Here is a 25,927-nt window from a genome sequence, read left to right as displayed (position 1 = left end):
CATTAGCAAGGGATAGAAGGAGAGTAAGCCAAATGTGCTGTTGCAAAATACTGTTTCTATTTATTTATGTTGATATGTGGGTTAGAAATGTATTTCAATTTTTTAACTGCTCTTTCACCTTGTGTTAACTTTTGCACACGTAATTTTACCTATTACAATAATATTATATGAACATAATACTAAAGTGAACCTGATTTAACTTTGTGAGTGCTTTTATGGTACGTTTATGTGTAAATCTCATACCATTTGCACATAAAATACACTTTAGTCATCCGCTCTAAACCTATAATACATGCGGTTGGGTAAGATAACACTTAGTAAGATTTAGAAAAAGTAGTTTATTACGTACAATTAACGCCCTACAGACATGTCATGTATCCCCATTAAAAGTGAAATAAAATGTACTTGTTTGTCAAAGGAGATAAAATATCGCCTTTCATACTGCATTCGAAAAGTTAAGACAAAGTGTCCTTTTTTGGTAAAGAGCATGCCAACGCCTCTGAAATCTTGCAAACATCTAACAATTACCTTATATGACAAGTGTTCATATTTTTGCATTCATCAGAATCGATAGTAAAAAGACAAACAGCAGAAATATTGTAATTAAATTCATATTTCTTTCATAACAACGTATACGAATCTAGTACAAATACAAAACCCACGATAAATATATTGCCAATTTGTGGCAATATCCCTAACAATATTGCTGTTAAACATTTTAGTAATGACAAATATTGCATCACTTGGAACAAATCTACATAGAATTGGCAGCCATAAACTCTCATATATCACATAAATACACGCAATATACTTCCGATATTTAGCACTATCCATAGGAATATTGCCACTTGATATTTTGTTGATATGGCAGCATTTAGGAAATGAAAATATATATATAATTGGCAGCTGTAAATTTGGTATAAGATATAACTACACGAGTCCAGTACATGTGTACAACAAACATTGTGACGCATTCGAAAGGCCAGACTTGGCAGATTAATAAAATAAAAATAAATTAGATGATATCGTAATCTGATTACAGATTATAATCAATTTGTTTTTAACGTTTGTACAATATACCATTTAACTGACTCTTTCAATGGAAGCAAACATGTATCTAGACAACGTAGGACGACTACTGAAATTGCAGTGTTCCATATATATATATATATATATATATATATATATATATATATATATATATATATATATATATATGCATTTTAACTTGAATCCACTCAAGATATAGGAAGTTTTCAAGCGTATACAATGCCTCACTTTGATGAAATAAACAATTGACCGTTGTCACTGCATTGGAATGTTCTATAAATGTTCATAAGTGGCACTGGGATAGGTCACATGAGGATAACATATGGATTCAAACAGAGTTAACTCAATATTAAAATCTCATTGGACATGCAAACAAAGCAAGTACATAAAAGGAATTGATTATATAAAAATGAAGATAACATACCAGCATATAAATCTTTGTTTTAGAGAACAAAAAGTTCCGGAATCGTTGATTAACAAATAGCACATTGGCACTAACTGCGACGAAACATGATTTAAAGCCCCTCCCCCCATATATATATATATATATATATATATATATATATATATATATATATATATATATATATATATATATGTATATATATATATATCTCCATGTATTGTGCGCATGTAAAGTAAGTACCATGAAAATTGTCTTTTGGCTGATATTTATAATATCCGTTCCATAAAGAGAAGAAGATTTCACATATGTCCTTTGTTTCATCCTGCATAGCGTTCTGATTTCTTTTTCCTAATACACAAGCTAAATTTGAAACATCCATGTTTGATATTATTCCAAGGATATCCGCCTTCTCCATCATCAATTTAGAAAAAATTACGCCGTTGTATCTGGATCCTGGAAGAATAATAATAGCATATTACTTCATTGAAATGATCTTGCATTTTATTCTAATGATAATATCAAGTTCTTTTGTACTGAGATTAGAGCAAATTTTATTGGGAGGAATTTAGCACAATTAGTTAAAGTAACACTTGATTTGACGAGTAGCAGACTGAGTAGAAAAGAGTGAAGCCAAGAAAATGGTATTCGCAAAGCAAAGGCTTTATTTGTAAAAGCTATCTACATATCAACTATATTGGCACAGTTGAACATCATTCAATTTTGTATATGCCACTTTTATTTCATGTTTTTTATTATTCTAAGTATTCAGTAAAGTATGTATGCATATAATCAAACATGTATGTGATATTAGTATTTGATTATTCCTTTTAAATCGTTAGATATTATTATCTGCTTTATTTCATTATTGAGAATTTAAGTTTTAAACTATTTATTAAACCAAACAATTAGAAAATTAACTAAATTAATAAGGCAGTGAGCTATTTAAAGAAAGCTTTTACTAGATTTAATGATAGCATGGATTAGCATTTTGAAATTTCGTATTTCAACTTTTTCCTAAAATCTGTATTATATGGGATAATCTCACCTATTGGTACTTAACAATTTGAAGTAGGAATAATTATTTGTATTAAGTACTTTGGTCCCTTATCGTAATACGTGGAACGCAATATCCATCACTGACTTAAAAACGCGTACAAATAAATCGAAGGTTCATACATGTGTGGATTTTGAGTTGCGTAAATTTGTGACTGTTTGTTTAACTAGATGATATTATGTTGGACTGCTTTTTAAGATCACCTTAGACTGGAAACGACAGTTGTTTTGATCGCATTGGAAATAGGGTAAACAACAAGGGGTTCAAGTCAAACTCAAACAGCGTGCTCACTGTTTCGAAGCACAATGAGCATAAAGTGGAGTATATTTCTTTGTCAGGAGAGCTGTGGAGATACATATACCCTAAGATTGTTTCCTAAAATGCCATAGGTATGTGGCATAAATAAATGGAACCAACCTACACATAATATCTCACCATGTGTACTATCAATATTTTGAACCTTTATAAAGAAATCATGTAGATGACGTTCGACAAAGAATAAGATAACCATTATACAATAATGTACACACACATAACATTTGACAGAGATCATCGGAGGTAGCTGAGTTCACTGACGTTGTTGACGTTTTGATGGAATGGACTAACACGACATTACATCAAATTTTATTACAGTCACATCAGAGAAATGTTTCGTACCAATCGCAGAAGGATCCAGTTCTGACCCTTCTTGAACAATGTAATAATATATACAATTTGAATATATACTGGCGTGTCCAAACAATACAAAATAAAATCAAAGCAAAATGTGAAAACTTTATGAGAGACTCAAGAATATGTACACGAATACGTATTACAACAATCCTTTAAAATGTTCCTTCATATGACATAAGGCTGCTACTAACTTTCTAAACATGACTCATGCAAGACAGAATACTTTAAAAAGCCATACTTACCCTGTATATTCTATCTGCTTGGTGCTCGAATATAGGCCTTTTTATTTTAAACTGAAATGAAAATAACGAAAAAGGTTTTATAAATTCAGTAAGTATTAAAACAAACTGATATATTTGACTTAAAAGGGTTATGTTTGACATATTCCTTGGCATATTCCTCATAGGCAAATACCACTATTTATCAAATGCCAGGCAAATTCAATGATACGAGATTTCTTCTTCAAAGACATAACGATATTATTGACTGAGTAAAAATGGACTTTAAGGGGTTACAACCAATACTTTAAGTGCGATGGCTTCTGGGATGGGTTTCTATTATATAATTTGGTCTGGAGGTGGCGTAAAATATATACCTTAAGACAAAAAAGACATACCAATCTCGATTCACAAGATTACTTTTATATCCGATTTTAGTGTGATACGATGCAACGAGAGCGTGGCCAACATTTCATTTTTAAACACATTTGCAACAACAACAAACAAACGTAGTAAATGTTTCGAGCAAAATTTCATACAAATTAAGAGCGATACGATTCAGCGACTGTGACGGTCAACATTTCCGTTTTATTCAAATTACAGCGATAATGTACAATAAATATGAAGACCAAAATTTCAGTTTTTTTATAAATGTTACAGCTTAAGACTCATTGAATGTGAGGAACAACACTACATATGAATTTACAGCGATTACGTTCACTAACTGTGAGGACTGTGAGGACCGACATTGCAGTTTTAATCAAATTTACAGCGATAAGATTCACTAACTGTTAGCACCCACACTTGCGCTTTAGCCAAATTTACAGCGAAAAGATTAACTAAAAGAGTGGAGCAAAGGTTCAGTTTTAATCAAATTTACAGCATTGGGATGAAGTGACTTTGAAGATCTAAATTTCACTTTAGCACAGGCAGAGTTTTGATTTAACAAAAACAAATCAGTGAAGAATTACGTCTGAGGAAAACATGTCTTTAGTGGCTGATATACAAAGGATTAACTCTGGCCTATCTTTGTGATTACTGCTAAAATACGCTGACCAAATATCTATCGCACATCAAACATCCTGTCACCCAGAACATCCTGACATTTTTAAAGCTAATAGGACCGTATCATAGCCAACGATCTATCTATCTATCTATCTGAGAAAATCGTATCTCAAGCAACAGTTATCAACGCAAATGGATATATTTTTAAGCAGGCATGTCAGAGGTGGTCCTATTTTACCAGCAACAATTGAAACCACCACAATCTCATGCTTCAATTATGTTCTGTCTTCTTTTCAATGAACAACATTGACGTAGTAAGTATAATTTATAATGTACGAATCATAGACATCAAAAAACAAAAGTGTTCACCTCTGTGTCGGGATTAAGCCTATACATATAGTCCCATGAGAAATCGGATCTGAACCGGTCTGATACGCTGTCGCTCATGTATCTTTGTGTACCTGTAAACAGATTAGCATTGCATGATGTTGATGTGCAAATATGTATCATTATATAAATAAATAGTATGTTGGTACTTAGTAAGTAATTTGTAGCATATAACCACAAAACTCTCTCTCTCTCTCTCTCTCTCTCTCTATATATATATATATATATATATATATATATATATATATATATATATATATATATATATATTAACTTGTTAGTTTGCTTCCTTCTGTCACTTTGTTTATATATATATATATATATATATATATATATATATATATAAAGAATGCAAAGCATATGGCGAATAACAGTCCTTTCGAGTGCACTGGCTCCAGCAAGGGATAAAAATTGTCAGCGTTTGATTAAAATTAATGTAATAAACTGACTTCGAACTGTGCAAAACTAGTATCTAATTAGCCTGAGCTCTTTCGACTCTTAAGGACACACGGTACTAATTCAACTCCAATAGTAAACATATGGAAACACCATCATATTCAAAATTCAATAACTTAAAATTTCTGGGTGCTGATGATGAGACCTATAGTTCTCCATGCACATCTAACCTTGGTGCAAGCTTATGTGTGGAGAACACCATATGAGCCGCGGCATTTTGTTTACATACATGTGCATGAAACACATGTTATTGATTCTGCACCAAATGAATCAGGTGCTACTTTCATTACTGAGTACTCCTGAGTCAAGCCTGTAAGAATGCTAAAATTGCATCAGTAGAAATTTGTCTATTTTTTTTAAATTACATATAGGATAAGCTCTCAAAGGATATTTTTACTAAAATTTTAATTTTCATTCTTAACCAATTATGGACCACCAAACCCGTAAATACTATATGATTTGTTCACCCATTTCTAGACTGGTTCACAGTTCTTCCGTATAGTACCGTGTGTCCTTAATGTGTCTTTTTCAAAGGCTAATACAAAACATAGACAAGACAAACAAATAAAACAGAAAAAAAAAACTTATGTTTGCAAATCTTCACATGACTATGACTTGTTGAGGATGCTAGAAGCTACTTTATATTGACCTAGAAATTGATGAGCCATATCGACAGCTGCTATTTTATGTAAATTTATGTATGCGCAAATTATATCCCGGATATTTCATTGTTATAGTTGTAATTATAGGTTATTGGGTGACTGATAAGCAAATTTAGAGAATTAGTTATAAGAAAATATGTCGGCTGCAAGAAGATGATTTTATTTGTGAATGGCTGTCTTATTCTAGTCTTCCTTGTTTAAGCCACTTGGTGTTAACGTTCTAAGGCGGCGTATCCTGTAAGATTTATTTTCTTTCCTGGTTTCCTGAAAAAGACTCAATAAGAGTCGAAAGCGCTCAGAACTATCCTGTATACATTTTTCGAAACAACCGGCTCAACACATCTGGGATAAAAAGTTCTAATTGGTCATTAGATGGTGTAAATATTTGTGTTGCTGATCAACTTGCCTACGTTACCTTCTGGAGTCCTTTGTAAAAAAAAATAAAACTGCTTCAGAATGCAACTTCAAAAGTAATAAGGTTCAACATCGATTAGCCTTGCTCATTATATTTGTTATTTCATTGTACCGGTTTGTAAATACGCACAGCAAGTACCGTGTAGATTAAGTACAGTAAGAAGGAGTCTCTGTGTATTTCTAGTTTCATTTGCATAATCGTTTCTGGGTAATAAACTCACGTGAACGTGACAATAACGATAAGCTCATTATTATGCCCAATGGCCAACAGCTTATACTATGAATATAGGCTTTTCTGATGATGTTTACGATTAAAGTAGTTAATTCATTTGTTTAGTTATCCATATGTGTGTAGTGTCATTTAATGTGATGGATGAGTGTTACAAGCACGATTTTGTTTCTTCAAATAATTATAATGGTATTTTCCACAAGTGCTACGCCCATATAACAGAAAAAGTACACACAGACGTTATTCATTTCAAATAAAACTTATCACTTCCTTAGCTATATTTTACTTTCTATATCGTACATTTTAGAATTTTACATTATGTACGAAGGTAATGTTTAAACTTAATTGCATCGGAAATTCGCGTTTTCTTAACAGTTCATATTTTTATTGAAAAGTGGCTTAAATGGATTAATCACTCACCAAAGTCTAAGTTTTCAACAAAGACGTCGCTGCTGTCGTGCGTGCGATGCAAATACTCAGGTCCATATAAACCAGCAAAGTTGTAATGTCGTTTACCGGTGAGGCTCGATCCAATGCTACCAAATCCTGATCCAACGTGGAATCTAAGTATAAAACGAAAATGATATGTACATACCATGGGAAAACACTGAGTCCGGAAAAATTCATTAAGCTTTAATTCCTGTTTAAGCACTACTAAGGATTATGAATATTTTTCTTGATATTGCAGACATTTTTTAAATTAAAGGAATACATCTATTTCCATACAAAGTGATAATAAGAAAAAACACAATTGTTTTAAGGCAATGTGGAGGATATGTTCATCTGCACAAACAATAGGAAGGACAGTGCTAAAAATCCTGCCATTTTCCAGATAAGTCCGCAAGTGAGCCAGCGGGAACACAAACCCAATTATGCAAAGAGCTTCCATAAATTAAGAAACAGTAATGTCAATGACTATGGAATGTAATACGCAACGCCTTTAGAGAAATACTTGAAGAGGGCAAACCTACTAGCGCTGTTCGATGAAGATAAGTAAGAAAGTAATTTTCTAGCTTAACACTCAAGGGAAGAAAATCGGACATGACTCTACTCTAGAGACAAAATAGTGTATGTAACTGAAAAATTTGATGAAACTATTCGGACTAAAATGTGGCAATATTATGATAATTCTGCTAATTAAAGACGACAATGTGTAGATACAAGGATTTACACATTTTTTAAACGTTGGCTTGCAGAGCAAGCAAACTGAAGAATTAGTCTTCCACCAGGGACAATTAAGCTTGCCCAAATATGGTTAGGTGGAGAATAATTTCGAAATAGCTAGATTTTTAAGAGAGAGAGAGAGAGAGAGAGAGAACAGTCAGTAACTTAGCTGCATCTGTTTAGTTTTTATCATGTTTTCATTCATATTGTTCCCTTTCTTTCCAGTTAAATTTCAAACGATCATACCGACTTAATTATGCATCCAGTAGGAAAAGTAGGTAAAAATGAGTTCATCACTGAAATAGTCACAAAACTGAGACATGGTCTCCAGTGGCTGCGGAACATAAAATAATTTGCTGATTGTTCTAGCCATGGATATTCATTAATCCACGATGAATTAAACTTTCTGTCAGGTTTAGCAAGAGCATACTGTTTAATTTTCTGTATAACCAGAACTAGAAGCTTTATAAAATTTACTGTTCCTGCATGTATTATATAGCAGACTCGTTTCATCAACTACATCGATAATAATTATAATTACACTCTTTGTAATTATTAATGAATACTCGTAAATCAAACATGTGTGAACACTGATTGTGTCAATATTCTATGTATTTATAATCTAGTCACCTTGAAATCACCGAGTTGCATCAAAATATTTAACAACGGAATCTTTGAGATTGATAATAATAATTCTTTTTATTTAAGTGTTTGCTGCGCAGTTTTTACGTATCAGGCTCCTGTTAATTATTTCATAAACAACAGATTATAAACACCGCGTATGGGTGTTTTTCTGTTCATCGATCATGCTTTGAAGGAAATTCTGGTGGTTAATTGCTAGTGACTAGTGCCCGTTATTTCCCAACACACCCGTCAATGAAATCCTGGTGGTTAATTGCTAGTGACTAGTGCCCGTTATTTCCCAACACACCTGTCAATGAAATCTCACACGTTATATTATTAGCCATTAACGTCGCGTTAAACCAATAACGGCGACTTGCATAAAAAATCTTTTGTTACTGTAGTAATGAAAAACTATCATAAATTTTCTGGTATCTGTGGAAGCGTAAATGTGCCATACTTTACAAGAATATAATATGTTTCTCTCTCTCTCTCTCTCTCTCTCTCTCTCTCTCTCTCTCTCTTACAACTGTTGTACGTTGTACACTCCATGAGAAGCATTGTGCTCTACAAAAACAATGTTACATTTATGTACCCAAATGATCTCACAAACGTCCGAATGTTTAGTCTTGCTATGCTTATAAATGTTGACCTATGATGTGATTTGTACCTCCGTAAGTTAATGCGTTTGCCTCTGTGTTAGTATTCGCATATGCTACATATATTTGGTCAGAGATTTATTTTTATTAATACAAGTTTTGTTCTGTTCTGTTTAGACAAGGTCAACAACAAAAAACTGCTCGAGGCTAAGTTAGGAACATGAACGTCAGTAAATCCCAGATACGTAAAAATATTGCTAAAATGTAACTTATATATTAGAATATCAATATTTATTCATTACTTATAAAAAGCTGGCTTCAGTTGGAAAATATTCACATTATCATGCCTGAGAGAGTATTTGCGAGTGATCTTATCATTGACTACAAGATGCAAATATTTCTTGTGGCATTGCAGACGGAACACTAACACTCCCTAACTCAATATTGTTTTACTTGCCCGTGGGCAAATAGATTGGAAACTTGATCTTGCCCAGGGCGAATTTCAGCTTTTTCGGGAGTCGGACAAGTTGATTTCTAAATCCCTGAGACATATTACAAAACTTACTGATGGATGTATTAAATTCCAATATTTGTCTTCAGATGAAGATGGCAACGAAGAAAATAAATTAAATGTATTTATTAATCTATTATCTTATTTTACAACAGTCGCCCGTAAAACGCCCAAATACAGCATAGGTGAAATATGTGACAATGTAAGTCTATTTTATGTTAAAAGGATATCTTGATAATACCACGGAAGAGTTGTTTTTCTAATGAAAGAAATAATTTGAGGATACCATGAAATATATAAATTAGAAAACCTAAAGTCAGATAATGTTAAGGAAATATCTTACAAGGAGTTATATCAGTACGACAAGCAAGATAATGTAGAGGAAAGTTTAGAAAATACGCGAGTTAGATAAAAGAAAGAAGCTAAGCATAAACATTGGTATCAAATTGGAATACGTCAAATCTAAAAGTCATACTCGATGTTAAATCTTATTTGAATGTCTCAGGACACATCCTATAAGATAAGTAGCAAAAAAGACTTAAATCTACTCCAACCGTTTAATATTTTGGGAAGAGTATTACGGTCAGCTTTAGAACACTATGAAAAGAATAAGCACAAGAAATTATATCTTTTGTCTGATGTGTTTCTAAGGTAAGGAATATTTGAACTTACGGATCCGAATCTCCCTCTGATATGACTGATCCATGACGTTTTCTTCGGCAGATTAACACAAAAACCAGGCAGACGATACACATGATAATGAAAAGCGGTATTCCCAGTCCAAGCCCTAATATTAAATTCTGATTATCTACAAAGAAGCAAGACAAATACGTCAATTATATATACAAATATACATTCATATATATATATATATATATATATATATATATATATATATATATATATATATATATATATATATATGTGTGTGTGTGTGTGTGTGTGTGTGTGTGTGTGTATGTGTGTGTGTGTGTGTGTGCCTCAGAAATGTAACACAAAAACATAATGCATACTTTGCCTGATCTGCTTATCACTAACTAATATGCAAATTTACGTATTTTAATAATTACAAGTTTATACGCTTTATACTTCCTGACCTTGTACGGAAAGCTGCTTTTGCATGTTGAATAATGAAAACAAAAGGATGTAAACTGTCTCTGTTTTCTGTGCCATGCAGATTCGTTTGATAGCTTCCTTTGCGTCAGTTTGTTTGCATTAGATACACACAGAAACGATCTGGTCAACTTATGAGGAAATCTTGATTGACTGAATAAATGTGGGTTAATGTGTAGCAAAATGAGAAAGAAGTCTATCAATTATGGTAACAGTGGCATATGGGTTTATTTTCTTTTAAACTCCATCGCAGTTTCCTTGCATAGTGAGAGTCGAATATCTCACACATAGCGCGAATCGCTTACTACAATATAGAAAACATATATAATTAAAGGCTTAGTGCACTAATTGCATTCGTTCACGTTTTGACATTGTTCGATGAATTACGGCGCGTTATTAATAATCTCATATGCACTCATATGATAGGCACAACCTTGGACACAGCATATCCACACAAATGTGCACAAGCTATGATACATCTTCTGAAACTGTCTACATATGAATGAAATTCTGATTTTCTTATGGACTCCAATACAATGCAATAACTGGTGACTGGCCCAAACAGTGAAGCTGTACCTTGAAATTATGTCGAACGCTGCCCATATTGACTAAATATGCATTGAGTGTCTCTGTTCCAACATTAAAACTTTTTTGCACAGTTAAATTGAATTTTCCTCCATAAGGATTGACCTTGTTCGCCAGTTTGTGTTGTCTTGTTGCTTTAAACAGGCTGTTGAACATATTAAAAGCTATGACAGGTATAAGAAATGCGAGCTTATTGCCTCCGTCAAGGATACACTGAAGCAGCCGACCAAGACGGATCAGTTCGTGTATCGAACTGGCTACCATTGGATTGCGAGTTAGCCTTTGTACAAAATGATCTACCGCGGCTCCGGTTTAATCCAGGCTCCAGTATATATGCCAAGGCAGTAATCTAAGCTGAGAGTCATGTGATGTAAAATGAAGCATTCAGTAGCCTGTCTCTGGTAGCAAGTGCATATCAGTGGATATCAGTGAACACTTTTGTTGATACATGTTCACAGTCGACTCTCAAGATTACCTTATTACTTTACAGGGATTATTAACATGTATTTAGCGACCTGCTTAAAGTATAGGTAAAATACATGAGTCCAATATAATAGTTAAGCTTTTTTTCCTAAATTCATTAAAATCTGAAAAGAAAATAAGATGTTTAACAAGTCCAGCCTGAGGACGTTTGCGCAGAATGACAAACAAACAGACTTGATTTGTCCGAATACTGAAGTGCCAAGAGCACTAAACACGAAAGCCCCTTACTATCTTCGGTTTGCTAACTGTTCTGATACAACCCTAGCTTAACGGCATATATATATATATATATATATATATATATATATATATATATATATATATATATATATATATGCCGTTAAGCTATGGTTAAGACATAGTTTGACTTGGACAAAACGTATTGATTGAAATAAAACAATAGTTACTAAATGGCGGTCAGTAATTTGGCCACGAGACTCAGACTTACAAACATTGATAAATATGACTTGCTACTGACGCAGATATATAAGACAGATCATAGTACGTCAATTTTCATTTACCTGAAGGTGTCCTTGGCGTGCTCGGCGTATTCCTGCAAGATTATAAAATATCAGATTAATAACTGTGACGCAGGTAAAGGTTTTCAGCACGTCTATTAATTAATGCTATTTATATCTTCATAATCTCTCTTTTGTTTGCTGTTACATAATTATTGACGATATTATACAATCAATTTACTTGGATACTGTACATAGATTTAAATATTTTATCTTATATAATACGTATCGATAGCAAAGTAGGTTAAATTACTTACACGCAGCTGTATCCTCCGCCACTTTCTACATCCTTCACACAACTCTCCCCACTTGAGCAGGTTAGACAACGAGCTGAAATGAGATTTATATTTTGCACCGTTACTAACTGAGTAAATCTATACATTATTGCGTCATTGCTTGATAGGGTTAAAATATATATGATACGTAACTCATTATAACTGACACATACGGCTGTTTGGACGCAGTAAAAACGATGTTTAATTGTCAAAATATCCCTGTCAGCAAACTTAAACTCACTTTTACAGGTTACAACAATTATTCTGTAGTTCTTCTGTTAAGCATCTACCCGTATATTTCTCCAACTGAAACAAACTATGCCAGTAACATTTTAGGTAGAGAACCACACACAAGCATAATTAGAACAAAACATATAGTCAGAATACACACACACACACACATATATATATGGCGGTCAGTAATTTGACCACGAGACTCAAATTTATGAACATTGATAAATATGACTTGCTACTGACGCACTGATAAATCTCTGGCATTTTCATTATTTCAGACTTTATAGTTAAAATCATATAATTTTGTCTTAATTAACTTTCAATATAGCATTGACTTTTCCAGCACATACAACAAACAATACACGACTGTAAGAAAATCCACGCATTCTTGGTGGTAGTGGTGGCAGTGGTGTTTGAGAAGGAAGGGTGTGAGGGAATTCAGCCATGAACCAATAGTGACTACAATACTTGTGATAACGTGTGGACGAAAACGCACCTATTTGAGAGTCATTGATATAGATGACATCCAGAAGAGGCAAACACGAGTAGGATGTATTTAGGCAACCTCCATTCTCTACTTTTACAAGCATCTGAGCGAGTTTTATTTTATCTTCCTCTGTTGTGGTGCTATTGAACTCCATAGCGGCAATAATGATCGTACTTTCGGATGTGTTGCCTTTTCTGTAAAGAATATATATATATATATATATATATATATATATATATATATATATATATATATATATATATATATATATATATATATATATATTAGCTATTTAGTATGTGAACAAGGAAAAATAAAAATAAAAACCATCAGCTTGATCACCAGTAAAGCCTCAACTAAAGATAGCCAAGGTGTTGTTAGAAAGAGATGTAATAGTGACAATGACAGCTCAACTCTGTAAGTCTAGTTTTGTTTAATAGGGATATATTAATTACCATTATGCTGAATTCTCGCACCTTGAGACCATACAAAGAATGAATACAGTCCTTATTGCTGGGATTACTTTTAGATCATATACCTTGAAACAAAAATACACACCTCATAATGGAAACTATCATTGGGTGGCAATATAATTGTTCACAATATGAAAAGAATTTAGCAGACATGTGAAAATGAAAATGTACATATTTAGACTGCGTGCACCTATGACATGGCGTAAACATCTTAAAATTAATATGCAGGTGAGACAAATCCGTGCATCCCTCCTAAAAATAATAAGTAAAATATAGTACGTTTGGAACAAATAGGTAGCATATTTCTAAATCAAATCACCAGCAACAAAAACAACAAGAACAACTAAAGAGGAAGAACTTTGGATGATCTATCTGCTCATTTTGCAAACGAAGTAATATGAAAACGAGAAGAATAATTTTTAGTACGTTCCTCGACATGCACGTGTGGATAAATCACCGCAAATTTTATAGTAACAAAATCTATTAATACTAAATTTAAGGGTTGGCGAAACCAAGTATGTCGCACGTGCCTACATAGACCCAGTATCACTTATTAGACTAATAATGACAGTTCCGAAAAAGTTATGACCTCAGAAATCGCATTTGGATAAAATAAGAGCAAAGACAATTATATGAGCACTGTGCATGTTTACAAACTGGATTCCAGTTTAAAACTCATTCGCGTTATTACATATAACTAACCTTCGTTAGTCAAGGTTCCGATATGATAACCCCATCTACACTTTGGCGTAACGAGCAGATATGTATGTGCACGGGTCTGTGAATTTCATTGGATGTGGCGTCAAGCTAGCGCATCCAAACAAAATTAAGTTGTTCAGATCTGAACACTGTTCCTTTATGATCAAGACAAGGTGAGCAGACAATTTGAATGGACAAAACAATAATCAATTTTCCACTGCCGGTCCGTGTTTGAACAAAAACCTTTCACTCAAATAAACCTGTAATGATTTCCTCTAGTAAGTAATCATAATTTTGATACTAAACATACAAAGTAACCTCTTTAAGTTAATTGCCTCCACCATTTTCGGCCAATGCACAATGCACCGCTGTTACACGTTGTTGGTTAATTGGCATTACATACTAAGGGAGGCAACTCATAAAATCCAATAGATGTCGCAGGGACGAAGCACTAAAATATATGTTAGATCCGCGAACTTTTAGCAAATGTTATCATATCGGACACTTGGCTAGTGAAGATGACATATAACAATTACTTCTTTCATTCCGCAATAGGTGAGTTAATCAAACCCATCCGGACGCCCAAGGTCGATTCTGTTTGGGCATTTGTGACATAAAAGGAATATGCTTTTTATATTGGTATGAAACTGAGTCTGACTGAAACAGAATCTTTAAGATAAAGAACCCACGATGACCGGAGTTAGGAGCTTCTATACATTATACGGAGCTGTCATCATAGTAGCGAATAAGCGGATGGAATCCGAAAAATTCGGATTTCTTTTCATGATCAAAACCATATTATTAAAATTATCATGTTTCCAGAATTCCAGCATCTACTGGCTTAATTTATGTTTTCAAATTTATTTTGATTTTATTACTAATAAAACAAAACAAGCTAATGTTTACATTATTCCCGTTATCATCCGGTATATGCACATTCTCTGTTGTAAATATGTGCACAAACTGAGACGTTTGTCCCATCCAACCATGAAAAATAAATTGCGAATGGGACTAGTCTAATTCGAAAAGGCAATTTGCGAGGAAATTTCCGTTTATTGTCCCAATAACATAGCATCAAGTGCTTAATCAGGATATCTTAAGTTTGCTCACATCTTTATTATCTCGTTTGCGGGGTGGGAGCATCTGCAGTTACAGGTTATTTAAAAAAAATCATGAAACGACACATTGATGGAAGCGAAATAAGAAATACCTGAATTCCGTTACCACCACTCTGGCGAAGTTATACAATCCAAGCGAGAGATTCGTCAGCTATATAAAATAATAAAAAATAAATACATTAAAATTGTATGTATACGACCGTTCAAATTCTGCCATCACACAGCCTTGGTATTCTACTGTTTTGTGTCAAGGCACTTTTGTCAATTCCTTGGTATTAAAAGTTTTATTTGTTTTGATGTGCCGTAAAGTACCAAACAAAACAAAACGATGAAAGAAAATAACAAGAGAACGCACATATATGTTTAAGTATACCTGGAGACTTATCAAATGAATTATAATGTACATTACACATAATATTTAACAGTGAAAACGTTTTGATAACGTCAGCTCCACAAAGTGTATACATGTACATAAATGAAATATTCACACCCATTCTAAGGCATGCACTGATCGTAGAAGATTTTTGTTCACGCTTATAGTTGAAACTACGAACATGTTGATAGTAAGAGATATACACACCAATACGACCATGTTGATCGTGTGGGATATGCATAACAATACGGCCATATTGAATGTGGGGGATATGCATAACAATACGACCATGCTGATATAACGGGATATGCACAACACTACGACCATGCTGATAGTGTGGGATATACATAACAATACGACCATGTTGATAGTGTGGGATATGCATAACTATACGACCATAATGATAGTGTGGGATATGCAAAACGATACGACCATGTTAATAGTGTGGGATACACATAACAATACGACCATGTTGATAGTGTGAGATATGCACAAAAAACGACCATGTTTTCAGTGTGGGATATGCATAACAATACAACCATGTTGATAGTGTGGGATATGCATAACAATACGACCATGTTGATAGTGTGGGATATGCACAACAATACGACCATGTTGATAGTGTAGCATATACATAACACTACGACCATGCTGATAGTTGTTGTTGGTGTTAAGGGGTTTTTATCGCCATTGTTCAGCACAAGATAGGCTATACGTGGCGGCCAGTATTAATGGTGGAGGAAAATCCAGGGAAAACCCCGGAAAGAACCATCGACACACGAGAAGCTACTGGCCAGCTTTATCACATATCCACATTGGCAGAGCCCCAGACTCAAAATCACGCAGACAGAGGTGAGATGGCAGTGATTTGTGACGGAGAGCGCTTTAGACCACTCGGCCACTCTGGGCCACACCATGTTGATAGTGTGAGATATGCATAACTATATGAGCATGTTGATAATGTGGGATACGCATAACAATAAGACCATGTTGATAGTGTGAGATATGCATAAAAAACGACCATGTTGTCAGTGTGGGATATGCATAACAATACGACCATGTTGACAGTGTGGGATATGCATAACAATACGACCATGTTGATAGTATGGGATATGCACAACACTACGCACATGTTGATAGTGTGGGATATACATAACACTACGACCATGTTGATAGTGTGGGATATGCATAATCATACGACCATGTTGATAGTGTGTGATATACACAACTATACTACCATGCTGATAGTGTGTGATATACACAACTATACTACCATGCTGATAGTGTGTGATACACATAACTATACTACCATGCTGATAGTGTATGATATGTATAACCATACGACCATTTTAATAGTGTGGAATATGCATAACAATAAAACCATGTTGAAAGTATGGGATATACATAACAATACGACCATGTTGATATTGTGGGATATGCATAACAACAATTGTTGATATCATCTCAATGACCTATACATGATGACTTACGTTGAAATATGAATATGCATGAAACAGGCAGTGACATTCGTGAAAAGCCAATACAAATAAAGAAATACGAATATGGTGAAATCTGAAACTGATTTAAGAAATGCTGAAATATCGTCTGCGTTATAAACACAATATTTTATTTTACGTCTTGGTATTACTATATAACATTATTGGTGAGATAGATAGATAGATAGATAGTATCTATCTGTATATATATATATATATATATATATATATATATATATATATATATATATATATATATATATATATTGAAGCTGAGGTTAACGTTTAGAAGCAGGAGATTTGAATGGGATGATGGGATGTGTGAAAAGGATATAGGAGATGTGTGCTAAATAACGAATTCATCAACATATCAGGAGTCCGTTCAGTATATAATACAAATGGAGTTTTGTTCCTAGGTAAATACCGGACATATTTCATCTTGTGGTATTAAATATACTTGAACTCTTAGCTTTAGAAGTCATTTATATATCACTGTGTGTTTACCTCATTCTAAGATATATCCGATATTAACGTCGAAAATATTATCTAGGTATTAATATTTGTTTTGGATATCATATATATATATATATATATATATACACATACATAGAGAGAGAGAGAGATGAAAGGGAGATGAAAGAGCAGAGCAAAATAGATACAAAAGAGAAACAATTATAGATCATAAATCACAAGTGTTACATAACAGTACAATACACAGAAGGCCTTTGCTCTTTCTCGTAGCTGTTCGTTAAATTTTCTCAAGAGTTTGTTTGGCCCTTCTTAAATACAGATACCATCCAGACCGGTCCTGCTTAAGACTTTGTACAACAATTCCACATGAATCTATGTCCCGCATTAGAAAAGCAGTAAGCGTCATAATAAATATCATATACACTTTTCAGGCGGTGAAACAAAGTAAATGAAACAGTACTTACTATGCTTTCCACAGATGACCTTAATTCTGTGTAGCTTGCGGAGAGTGGGTTGTTGTAGTCTGACGAATAGTTTGCTCTTACTACCAATGTGAACTTAATGGTATTTGTGTCATCTAAAATTTAAGAAATGAAAATGTTGGGTTGATTGTCTTGCGTATTTCTAGATGGGAGAAACAAATATATTTTTAGGTGGCGACACATCTCATAACAAATTATTACGCATATAAAAACGTTTCACAAAACCTTACTTTCTGTTGACCAAACGACCGAAAACATATAGTTCTGTTACTCAATTAAAATTATATATCGACCGTCAGTAATCACCAGTCTATAATTATGAACATTCATTAGTATATTCATACCATATCTCTATGAAAGGACAGCATTATAGTGAAATATATTTCTGAAATTTCGGGAATGGCACACAGCACGACTTCTATTAAAATTGATCGCGTACAGTTTAAGTAATAAATTAACTATTCTATGTACAACCACCAAGGCTTGAGTAACTCTGTTAAGCGGATCAATCAACGCGACTCCGGATCTTTCTCATTTTTATTTTTCCTTTTCGTTTATAATAGTTTAGATACAAATCGTTTCATGCATCCTGGATGTATAAGGTATATATTATGTTTAAAATAGATGTCGATGATATAGAAATAATATAGCTGTTTGTAAATTTAGAGTCAACATTATCAATTATTGGCACAAAATGTATAGCTTATTCAATTAAATTATCACTCAAAAATTAGTAAATTCATAAGTGCTTAAAGTTATATTTAACTGTCTTAACTGTAAAAAATGCCAGTTATGCCAATACAATCAAAATACTTACTTGGTAACCGCCTGCAAGAGTATATATCGCTTCTTGCAACTTCTAACAGGCAAACCTCATTTGCGGCACATAGCAGACACGTGGCTAGCCCTAAATATATATATATATATATATATATATATATATATATATATATATATATATATGTTTGCATATGTATATAGATATGTTGTAATTCATAGTATAGTACTCGCTTTTTTGTAATTTAAGTAAAATTTTTATTCATGGTTGAATTGGGTCATCTATGGGAATAAAATAGCATAGGATCTATAACTAGCTTCTGACGTGTGTTGACAATTTAATGGCGCCTTTGGACTAATTTTCATTGGCTGATGGGGTTTGAACTGTTGTAGAAGACTTCAGTAACATCCCTTTGTTTGAACTAGGTCACATGAATAGGCAGTTTCGAGGCAAAATGATTAGTAAGATCAGTAACGTGGGTATGTTGTGAAATATGGTCGTAATAGAATGTATAAATTAAAGAGGGGACAGATGATCCAGATTCATTCCTATTTTGGAGTCATCCTCATTTCTTGCTTTCCTGTTGTGAGTTTGCTGACGCGTTTTATATTGTACTTAGAAATTATTTGAGAAGAAAACAAATTGTTTGGACTATTCAGATAAAACAGAATGTGCTCGATATTTGGACTATGCTATATTCAGGAACTGTTGTGAAATATTCATAGGATTCTGGACTACGCCATCTTGACAACAATTCTGGGCGGAATAATACATTTCATATGACCGTATTATTCCAGTCAAGCTGTTATTTTAGACTTGGAAACAACGATGCCTAAGACTGACACTCTATGCAACCTCTATTAAACTTATGTCGCGCGGTTAACATTGATATGATTTTATTTTTACGATCTTTGCACAAATTGATTCAATCAGAAGATGCAAAGTCAAAGTACAATTTACAATTTTTTTAAGCTGTGCTCTCTGAGGGACCGATTATTTAATTTTCCTTGGGAAGTGTACATAAATAAGGGGAGCATGGGATTCTTTAAAAATAGTCCGGTTTGCAATTATCTTGAGGTTCAAGAAAAACACCAACCCATTGTTTAAAAGAAAATTTCAGTCCCCCGACAAATTATTTGATAATTACATAACATTAATTATTAAAATGTGCACACATTCTTTTAGAGTTGATCGTAAAGTGTTTGATGTTTTCGTGCTGATAATCGTAATTCCGTGTTTGACTGAAATAAACTGTCTGCGGAGAAACTAAAATCTCATTGTTTGAATCAAGGTATTTTTAGTTTCCTTATGGAGTATGTATTTTGATTTAAAAACTTTACATCAGCGTTATCACCTACCTTCCCCCAGGTAAGCATAATATTTCGTAACGGGACATGATATCGAAAATAATAAGATTATTCCTGTCATTTAGATGGCTATTTTACTTCGTATGAGGCAGATACACAAAATAATTTGCTGTACATGAATAAAAGAAATAAAGACGGGTTTTGTCGGGCAAAATAATTTCCTTTACATCGTACCTGACTTGTAAAATAGTTATGCTGTTGTGATGGAACTTTCCCTATGACGTTTAAAAAGATAGTCCGACAAGAAAATATTATTTTGGATAAGGCAATAATTAATCCTTCGTACTTGTAAATAAACAAAGTAATCAACGCACTAAGAAGGACATAGAACGTCACCTCATGAAGTCAATTATTATGTAATCACTATTATTCTTAAAAATGTTTATTTTGAATTCTAAATATAAACTCAGATATAGTTTAAGAAAGACTGGCTGTAATATTTCAATTATCGTATTATTTAAGATAACTTAATATATTGAATATGAAACGTCTTCGTGGATACAAGACAATGGAATTCCCTTCCCCCGAAATTAATGTGTTTGCCTCTATCATTTGAACGGATGTGTTTGTCTTAACCTGAATATTACAATGGCTTCAAAACCACTGATATGAAAGAGTATGAACATTTGACATGACTTTAGTTACGGCAGATAGTTACTTGTTCCTGCAATACGTGGCTCCATTACGAAACGCTTGTTTTCTGCAACAACAGTAAGGTAACCGGTCTTTTGTCGGGCATCTCTCAAAACTGTTGCTAATTGTTTATATTCTGGAAGGTCTATATTGTCCTTATCAAATATGACAAAGTGCTCAACCACGAGAGATCCAGATCTGTTAAAGAAGAGCATTTATATACATTAAATATAAGTTGTGAGCCATATATTGTATATACTATTTGGTAGTGTATTTTACCAACGATCATTGATGATAGGCATAATTTGTGGTGATGACGCATGTTTGACATATTACTATGTGAATTTGTATAATCAGGTCATATAGCTGTTGGAGGAAACTGTTAAGTGTTATGACCCCATAACACGCTGGTCATAACCAACTAAGTTACTTACTGACTGAAAGTCTAATGCCTGAATCAGTCTGATACCAATGTTCTCCTAACATATCTATTGTGGTATCGTATTTTCTGGTTTGTTGCCAGTCCACCTAGCTAAGTACAAGTCAAAATAGAGATATACTTTGTCATAAAGGATACAGTCTTTTGATGTTGCGAAATGAAAATTTAAAACCCCACTAATACGATAATGTAACTAATGCAATTTCATAGTGTGTTGAAATGAAAATGTCAGGTTTAAGCTAGATTTGCAACGGTAAAAATCATTAATCTTCAGATCCTGAAAACCTAGATTATATGTCTCTTAAATAAAAGCCGAACTCAGCTACCTGTATTATTGTTTGTTGCAGAGTTTGAAAGCCACTCTGGTAATTATATTGCCTAATCCGTCTTCCTTCGTAATGTTTCCTTCTCTCAGTCGAAATTGTTTTTTAACACATCAAACAATGCATGATGTTTTAACGTAGGTCTGTCCACTATTGGAATCTGTTCATTCTGACCCAGCGTGCTCACGAACAACTGTCTCTTACTCGTGACTTTAATCTGGTTATATGTATCGAGGGCGTGTATGTTGCTTGCATACGAATATATGTATAGAATTAGGACCCACTGATAGTATGAATAATATTCTGTTAAAGAAGGAACTGGGAACTGATTAAACTGAATCCGTTGATCACTCACCTGAGCTCAGTTATTCCAACGTCAGTGTAGTTCGATATATTTGCCGTCCCATAGAGCCTTGTCAACTGAAGCATATCAAGATGATTAATCAATTAAATACATAAAAGGTATCATCAATAAAGTAATCAGTACCTTAAAGCTTTGCACGTGCATATAACTTTAAATGCTGTGGTCTACTTGATTTAATAACAGCCAGTAATGACCGAATTTTAAATCAAATAGGACATGTTATATAATGACCCTCTGGTCCATTTAGAGTAACATTCATAACTTTTACAAAACGGTTTAGGACACTGCTTTGTTTTTGCTGCAGTATTTAACTTTCTCTGATTTGCTAAGGCTGAAATGCAAGCAAGCGAACTCGCCCTATCCTACTTCTTTACAGTCACAATAAATGCCGATTGAAACCTCTGCTAGTACAGTTGTTTTATCCATGAAACAAATATATTAACTTACTGTTGAATTGACGTATGCCGTATATGGTAATATGAACAGTTTTAATTAAATTGATAATTACTGTTAGCATAGTACACAATGCAATGTCTTAGATAATTGTTTCTATAGAATGCAAAAGACGAGAAGAAAAAGAAAATAAAAATAAAACACATGACGACAATTGTGAATTAGAGGAATATAATGTATAATGCAAAATTATGAACACGTATAGTCTCTAATTTATACAAATTAATTTATATAATGTTACTCACAGCACCCAAATAGTCACTGCTCCTTTGCCGATACTCAGTGGAGGCTTTGTTATTGTATGTTGTATCATACACATCATCCATCACGATCGTAACATTTACCTTATTTTTACGATCTGAGTAAAAGTAGATACGAAGACAAAATAATAAAAAGTGTACTAGAATACGTGATATCACAGAAAGCAAGAGAACACTTTTGAATACAATAAAATATAATATAAATGAATTGCATAAAACAAAAATGAAGATAATGTGTTAAATGTGAACGTTTCTCAAATTGTTAAGTGTGTGGCAAGGAAGAATGGGTAATGTCTTAAAACGTCATTAGTAATACATGTTTTAGAACATTTGGATAATATTTTAGACTTAAAAAAATACTGAAACTGAAACTTCGGCACGGATCTGTGACATTATCTGCAATCAACAGAAGACACATTCGTCATTATAACAAGATCTTGACACATTTCATCCATTGCGACAATCAAACTCAAAATGTGCGACGTTATGTGAATACATTGTATTTATTCTATGTAAAGAAGGTGTAAATTAGGTGTCTTTTTAAAAATAGATTTCCAGTTATGTATTAAACCGGTTGACATTACAAGCTGACATTACACTAGACATCTGTTAAATATCAGAGGCATATAGAAGTGAAGCAAGTCAAAACACTTAACTTGCTCACAATTTTAGTATAAAACAACATTACTTCTTGATTAAAGAATACGGTAACCATACAAAATCATCCTTCTTGCATTAACCCTAATTGAAACCTTTCAACAGTGGAACAGTCAATTTTCAATTCTGATAAATCTAAACCTTTAAAGACCTATTCAACAGTGGTGTAGACCCTTTATATTTCTATCAAATATATCGTTAACGGAACCACTGACCCGGAGAGTAGTATGCTTTCAAAACCTTTAAGGAACTGTTAAGCACTGGTCTTGATTGGTAGATCATGATATAAACCATTCAAATGTCAATTAGCATTCTATTAATTTTTGGATTATAAAATGACGTATGTGACACAAATGTTACCTTTAGCGCATGTTTGAAGGTCGGTATTGAGAATAAAACCACTGCTGCATGCACAGTAATAGCTACCAAAGGTGTCAACACATATCTGCTCGCACATGTGTGTGGATAAACACTCGTTGATATCTAAAAAGGAGGTAACGCAATCAATTAAAAGTTCGTTTAGTTCAGATGTTGTTCGTAACGAAGATAACTATAAATACGAGTCAGTAAATAAATATAAACATATTATTCCTTCATGAAATAAACAATGACTATTCCTAAGGAAAACGCCAAATCATCTGCTGCGTCCGAAGATATGAGAGACAGGATACTTATTATTAATTCTTAACACAGTGAATGGGAACTTTTACATAAGTTTCCTTGTATGCAGGGCCAAAGGTACACGTGATTAGCTTTAATTTTTTTTGACATATGTTAGTAGCATGGAGCAATTGAAATAGAAGTTAGACGAACTGGGAAGTTAAAATTAATGATATAAACAACACAGATCTTACTTTTCCGCGCGGAAAATGAGTTGGTTCGATCTCATTTATTTACTACTAAACTCGGCAATTGCTTGCTGTTACATCTCAATTGCAATGTGAAGCGATATTGATCACCGAAGTGTGAAATCAACAATAAATAAGAATAACGTATTTGTTGCATCACGAAGCATTACTTATAAGATAAAATGTAGCTTGAAAAAAAAGAAGAAAAAATGAAGAAAGTTTTAATAAATACTTCAAAATATTTTTAACTTGCATGGATTTGATATTACAGACTCTTGACGGTTACTATGTCTTTCAGTATTTGATTTTTCATATATATTAACAGCGCGTTTTCTAAGTTGAAATAACAAGCAAGGAACAGTTGAGCTTTCATTAAATGCAATAAGCAAGCAAACGCATACTTTCGCATTCTGTTGTTGATCCATTTTTAAACGTGTACCCGCTTTCGCAGCTGCAATTGTATCCTGGCATCATGTTGATACATCGATGATTGCAGAGGGCTGTACCTTTCTCACATTCGTTAATGTCTAATACAAACAAAACATAATACAGTATAGACAAATATAAAAGAAACACTCATTGTCTACCACCACGATGATGCACGAAAGAAACATCGTTTGCCTAGTTGAGTTATGTACTTCTTGCTGTACTATATGAAAACGCTTTTCAGTGAATTGGACGAACGAATTTGGTCCACGAATAAGACATTAAGGCAATGGTTACTAGCTGCAATCAGTAACTCGATTCAAACTGTTTCTAATTCAAACAAAATTGATACTGCTCCGTGTAAGCAAAATGCTTTAAAAATCAGGCAGGTAAACATATGGAGTACAACCAAGTTAATTTATCTAGTTGTCATACAAATGGAGGCCTGGTGTAAATTAAATAAAAACTACGATAATGAATACGTATAAAGTGCACGTTTGTTGAATTTGATTTGATTCTGCAAAGCTGCTGTTTATGGAAGAGTAACCGTATTAGTATATGACGGAAAAGATATCAAAACCAATGACAGACTTTTTTAAAGTTTGCAAGCGACTGATTGACTAATGAAGTGGCAAACTGAAATGAGACTTTAACTTTAATTAGTGTTACATTACCAATGAGCTAGTAACTGTAATGGGACTTTAGCTGTAATTAGTGTTACATTACCGAAAGCTAGTAATTGTAACTTTAATTAGTGTCGCATTACCAATGAGCTAGTAACTTTAACTGTAATTAGTCTTACATTACCAATGAACTAGTCACTGTAACTTTATTTAGTGTTACATTACCAATGAGCTAGTAACTCTAACTGTTATTAGCGTTACATTACCAATGAGCTAGCAACTCTAACTGTAATAAGTGTTACATTACCAATGAGCTAGTAACTGTAATGGGACTGTATCTTTAATTAGTGTTACTTTACCTATGAGCTAGTCACTTTAACTTTATTCAGTGTTACATTAGCAATGAGCTAGTAACTGTAATGGGACTCTAACTTTATTTAGTGTTACATTACCAATTAGCTAGTAACTGTAACTTTAGTTAGTGTTCCATGACCAATTAGC

At 33.4% G+C, this 25,927-nt stretch overlaps 1 protein-coding gene across 1 annotated transcript in view; it reads right to left on the bottom strand.

Annotated features, from left to right (window-relative positions):
- Positions 1-323: 323 nt before the first annotated feature.
- The window catches only part of LOC149791499 (uncharacterized), a 64,545-nt gene continuing 38,941 nt past the window's right edge, over positions 324-25,927 (bottom strand). The window contains exons 26-41 of the mRNA XM_089970028.1: positions 24,779-24,904; positions 23,890-24,012; positions 22,858-22,970; positions 22,151-22,215; positions 21,059-21,231; positions 19,073-19,162; positions 18,238-18,350; positions 15,526-15,584; positions 13,153-13,337; positions 12,405-12,477; positions 12,151-12,182; positions 10,121-10,256; positions 6,974-7,116; positions 4,775-4,866; positions 3,425-3,475; positions 324-1,909 (exon numbers count right to left, since the gene is read on the bottom strand). Of these exons, the coding sequence (XP_089826154.1) occupies positions 1,889-1,909; positions 3,425-3,475; positions 4,775-4,866; positions 6,974-7,116; positions 10,121-10,256; positions 12,151-12,182; positions 12,405-12,477; positions 13,153-13,337; positions 15,526-15,584; positions 18,238-18,350; positions 19,073-19,162; positions 21,059-21,231; positions 22,151-22,215; positions 22,858-22,970; positions 23,890-24,012; positions 24,779-24,904 (1,595 nt within the window). The 3' untranslated portion in view covers positions 324-1,888. The remainder of the gene's footprint in view (positions 1,910-3,424; positions 3,476-4,774; positions 4,867-6,973; positions 7,117-10,120; positions 10,257-12,150; positions 12,183-12,404; positions 12,478-13,152; positions 13,338-15,525; positions 15,585-18,237; positions 18,351-19,072; positions 19,163-21,058; positions 21,232-22,150; positions 22,216-22,857; positions 22,971-23,889; positions 24,013-24,778; positions 24,905-25,927) is intronic.

The sequence above is a fragment of the Sinohyriopsis cumingii genome, chromosome 9 (assembly GCF_028554795.1).
Source record: "Sinohyriopsis cumingii isolate HCF-2022 chromosome 9, ASM2855479v2, whole genome shotgun sequence".
NCBI classification, from domain to species: domain Eukaryota; kingdom Metazoa; phylum Mollusca; class Bivalvia; order Unionida; family Unionidae; genus Sinohyriopsis; species Sinohyriopsis cumingii.
Note: the sequence above shows the minus strand (reverse complement) of the source record. Positions and strands in the feature narration are given on the sequence as shown.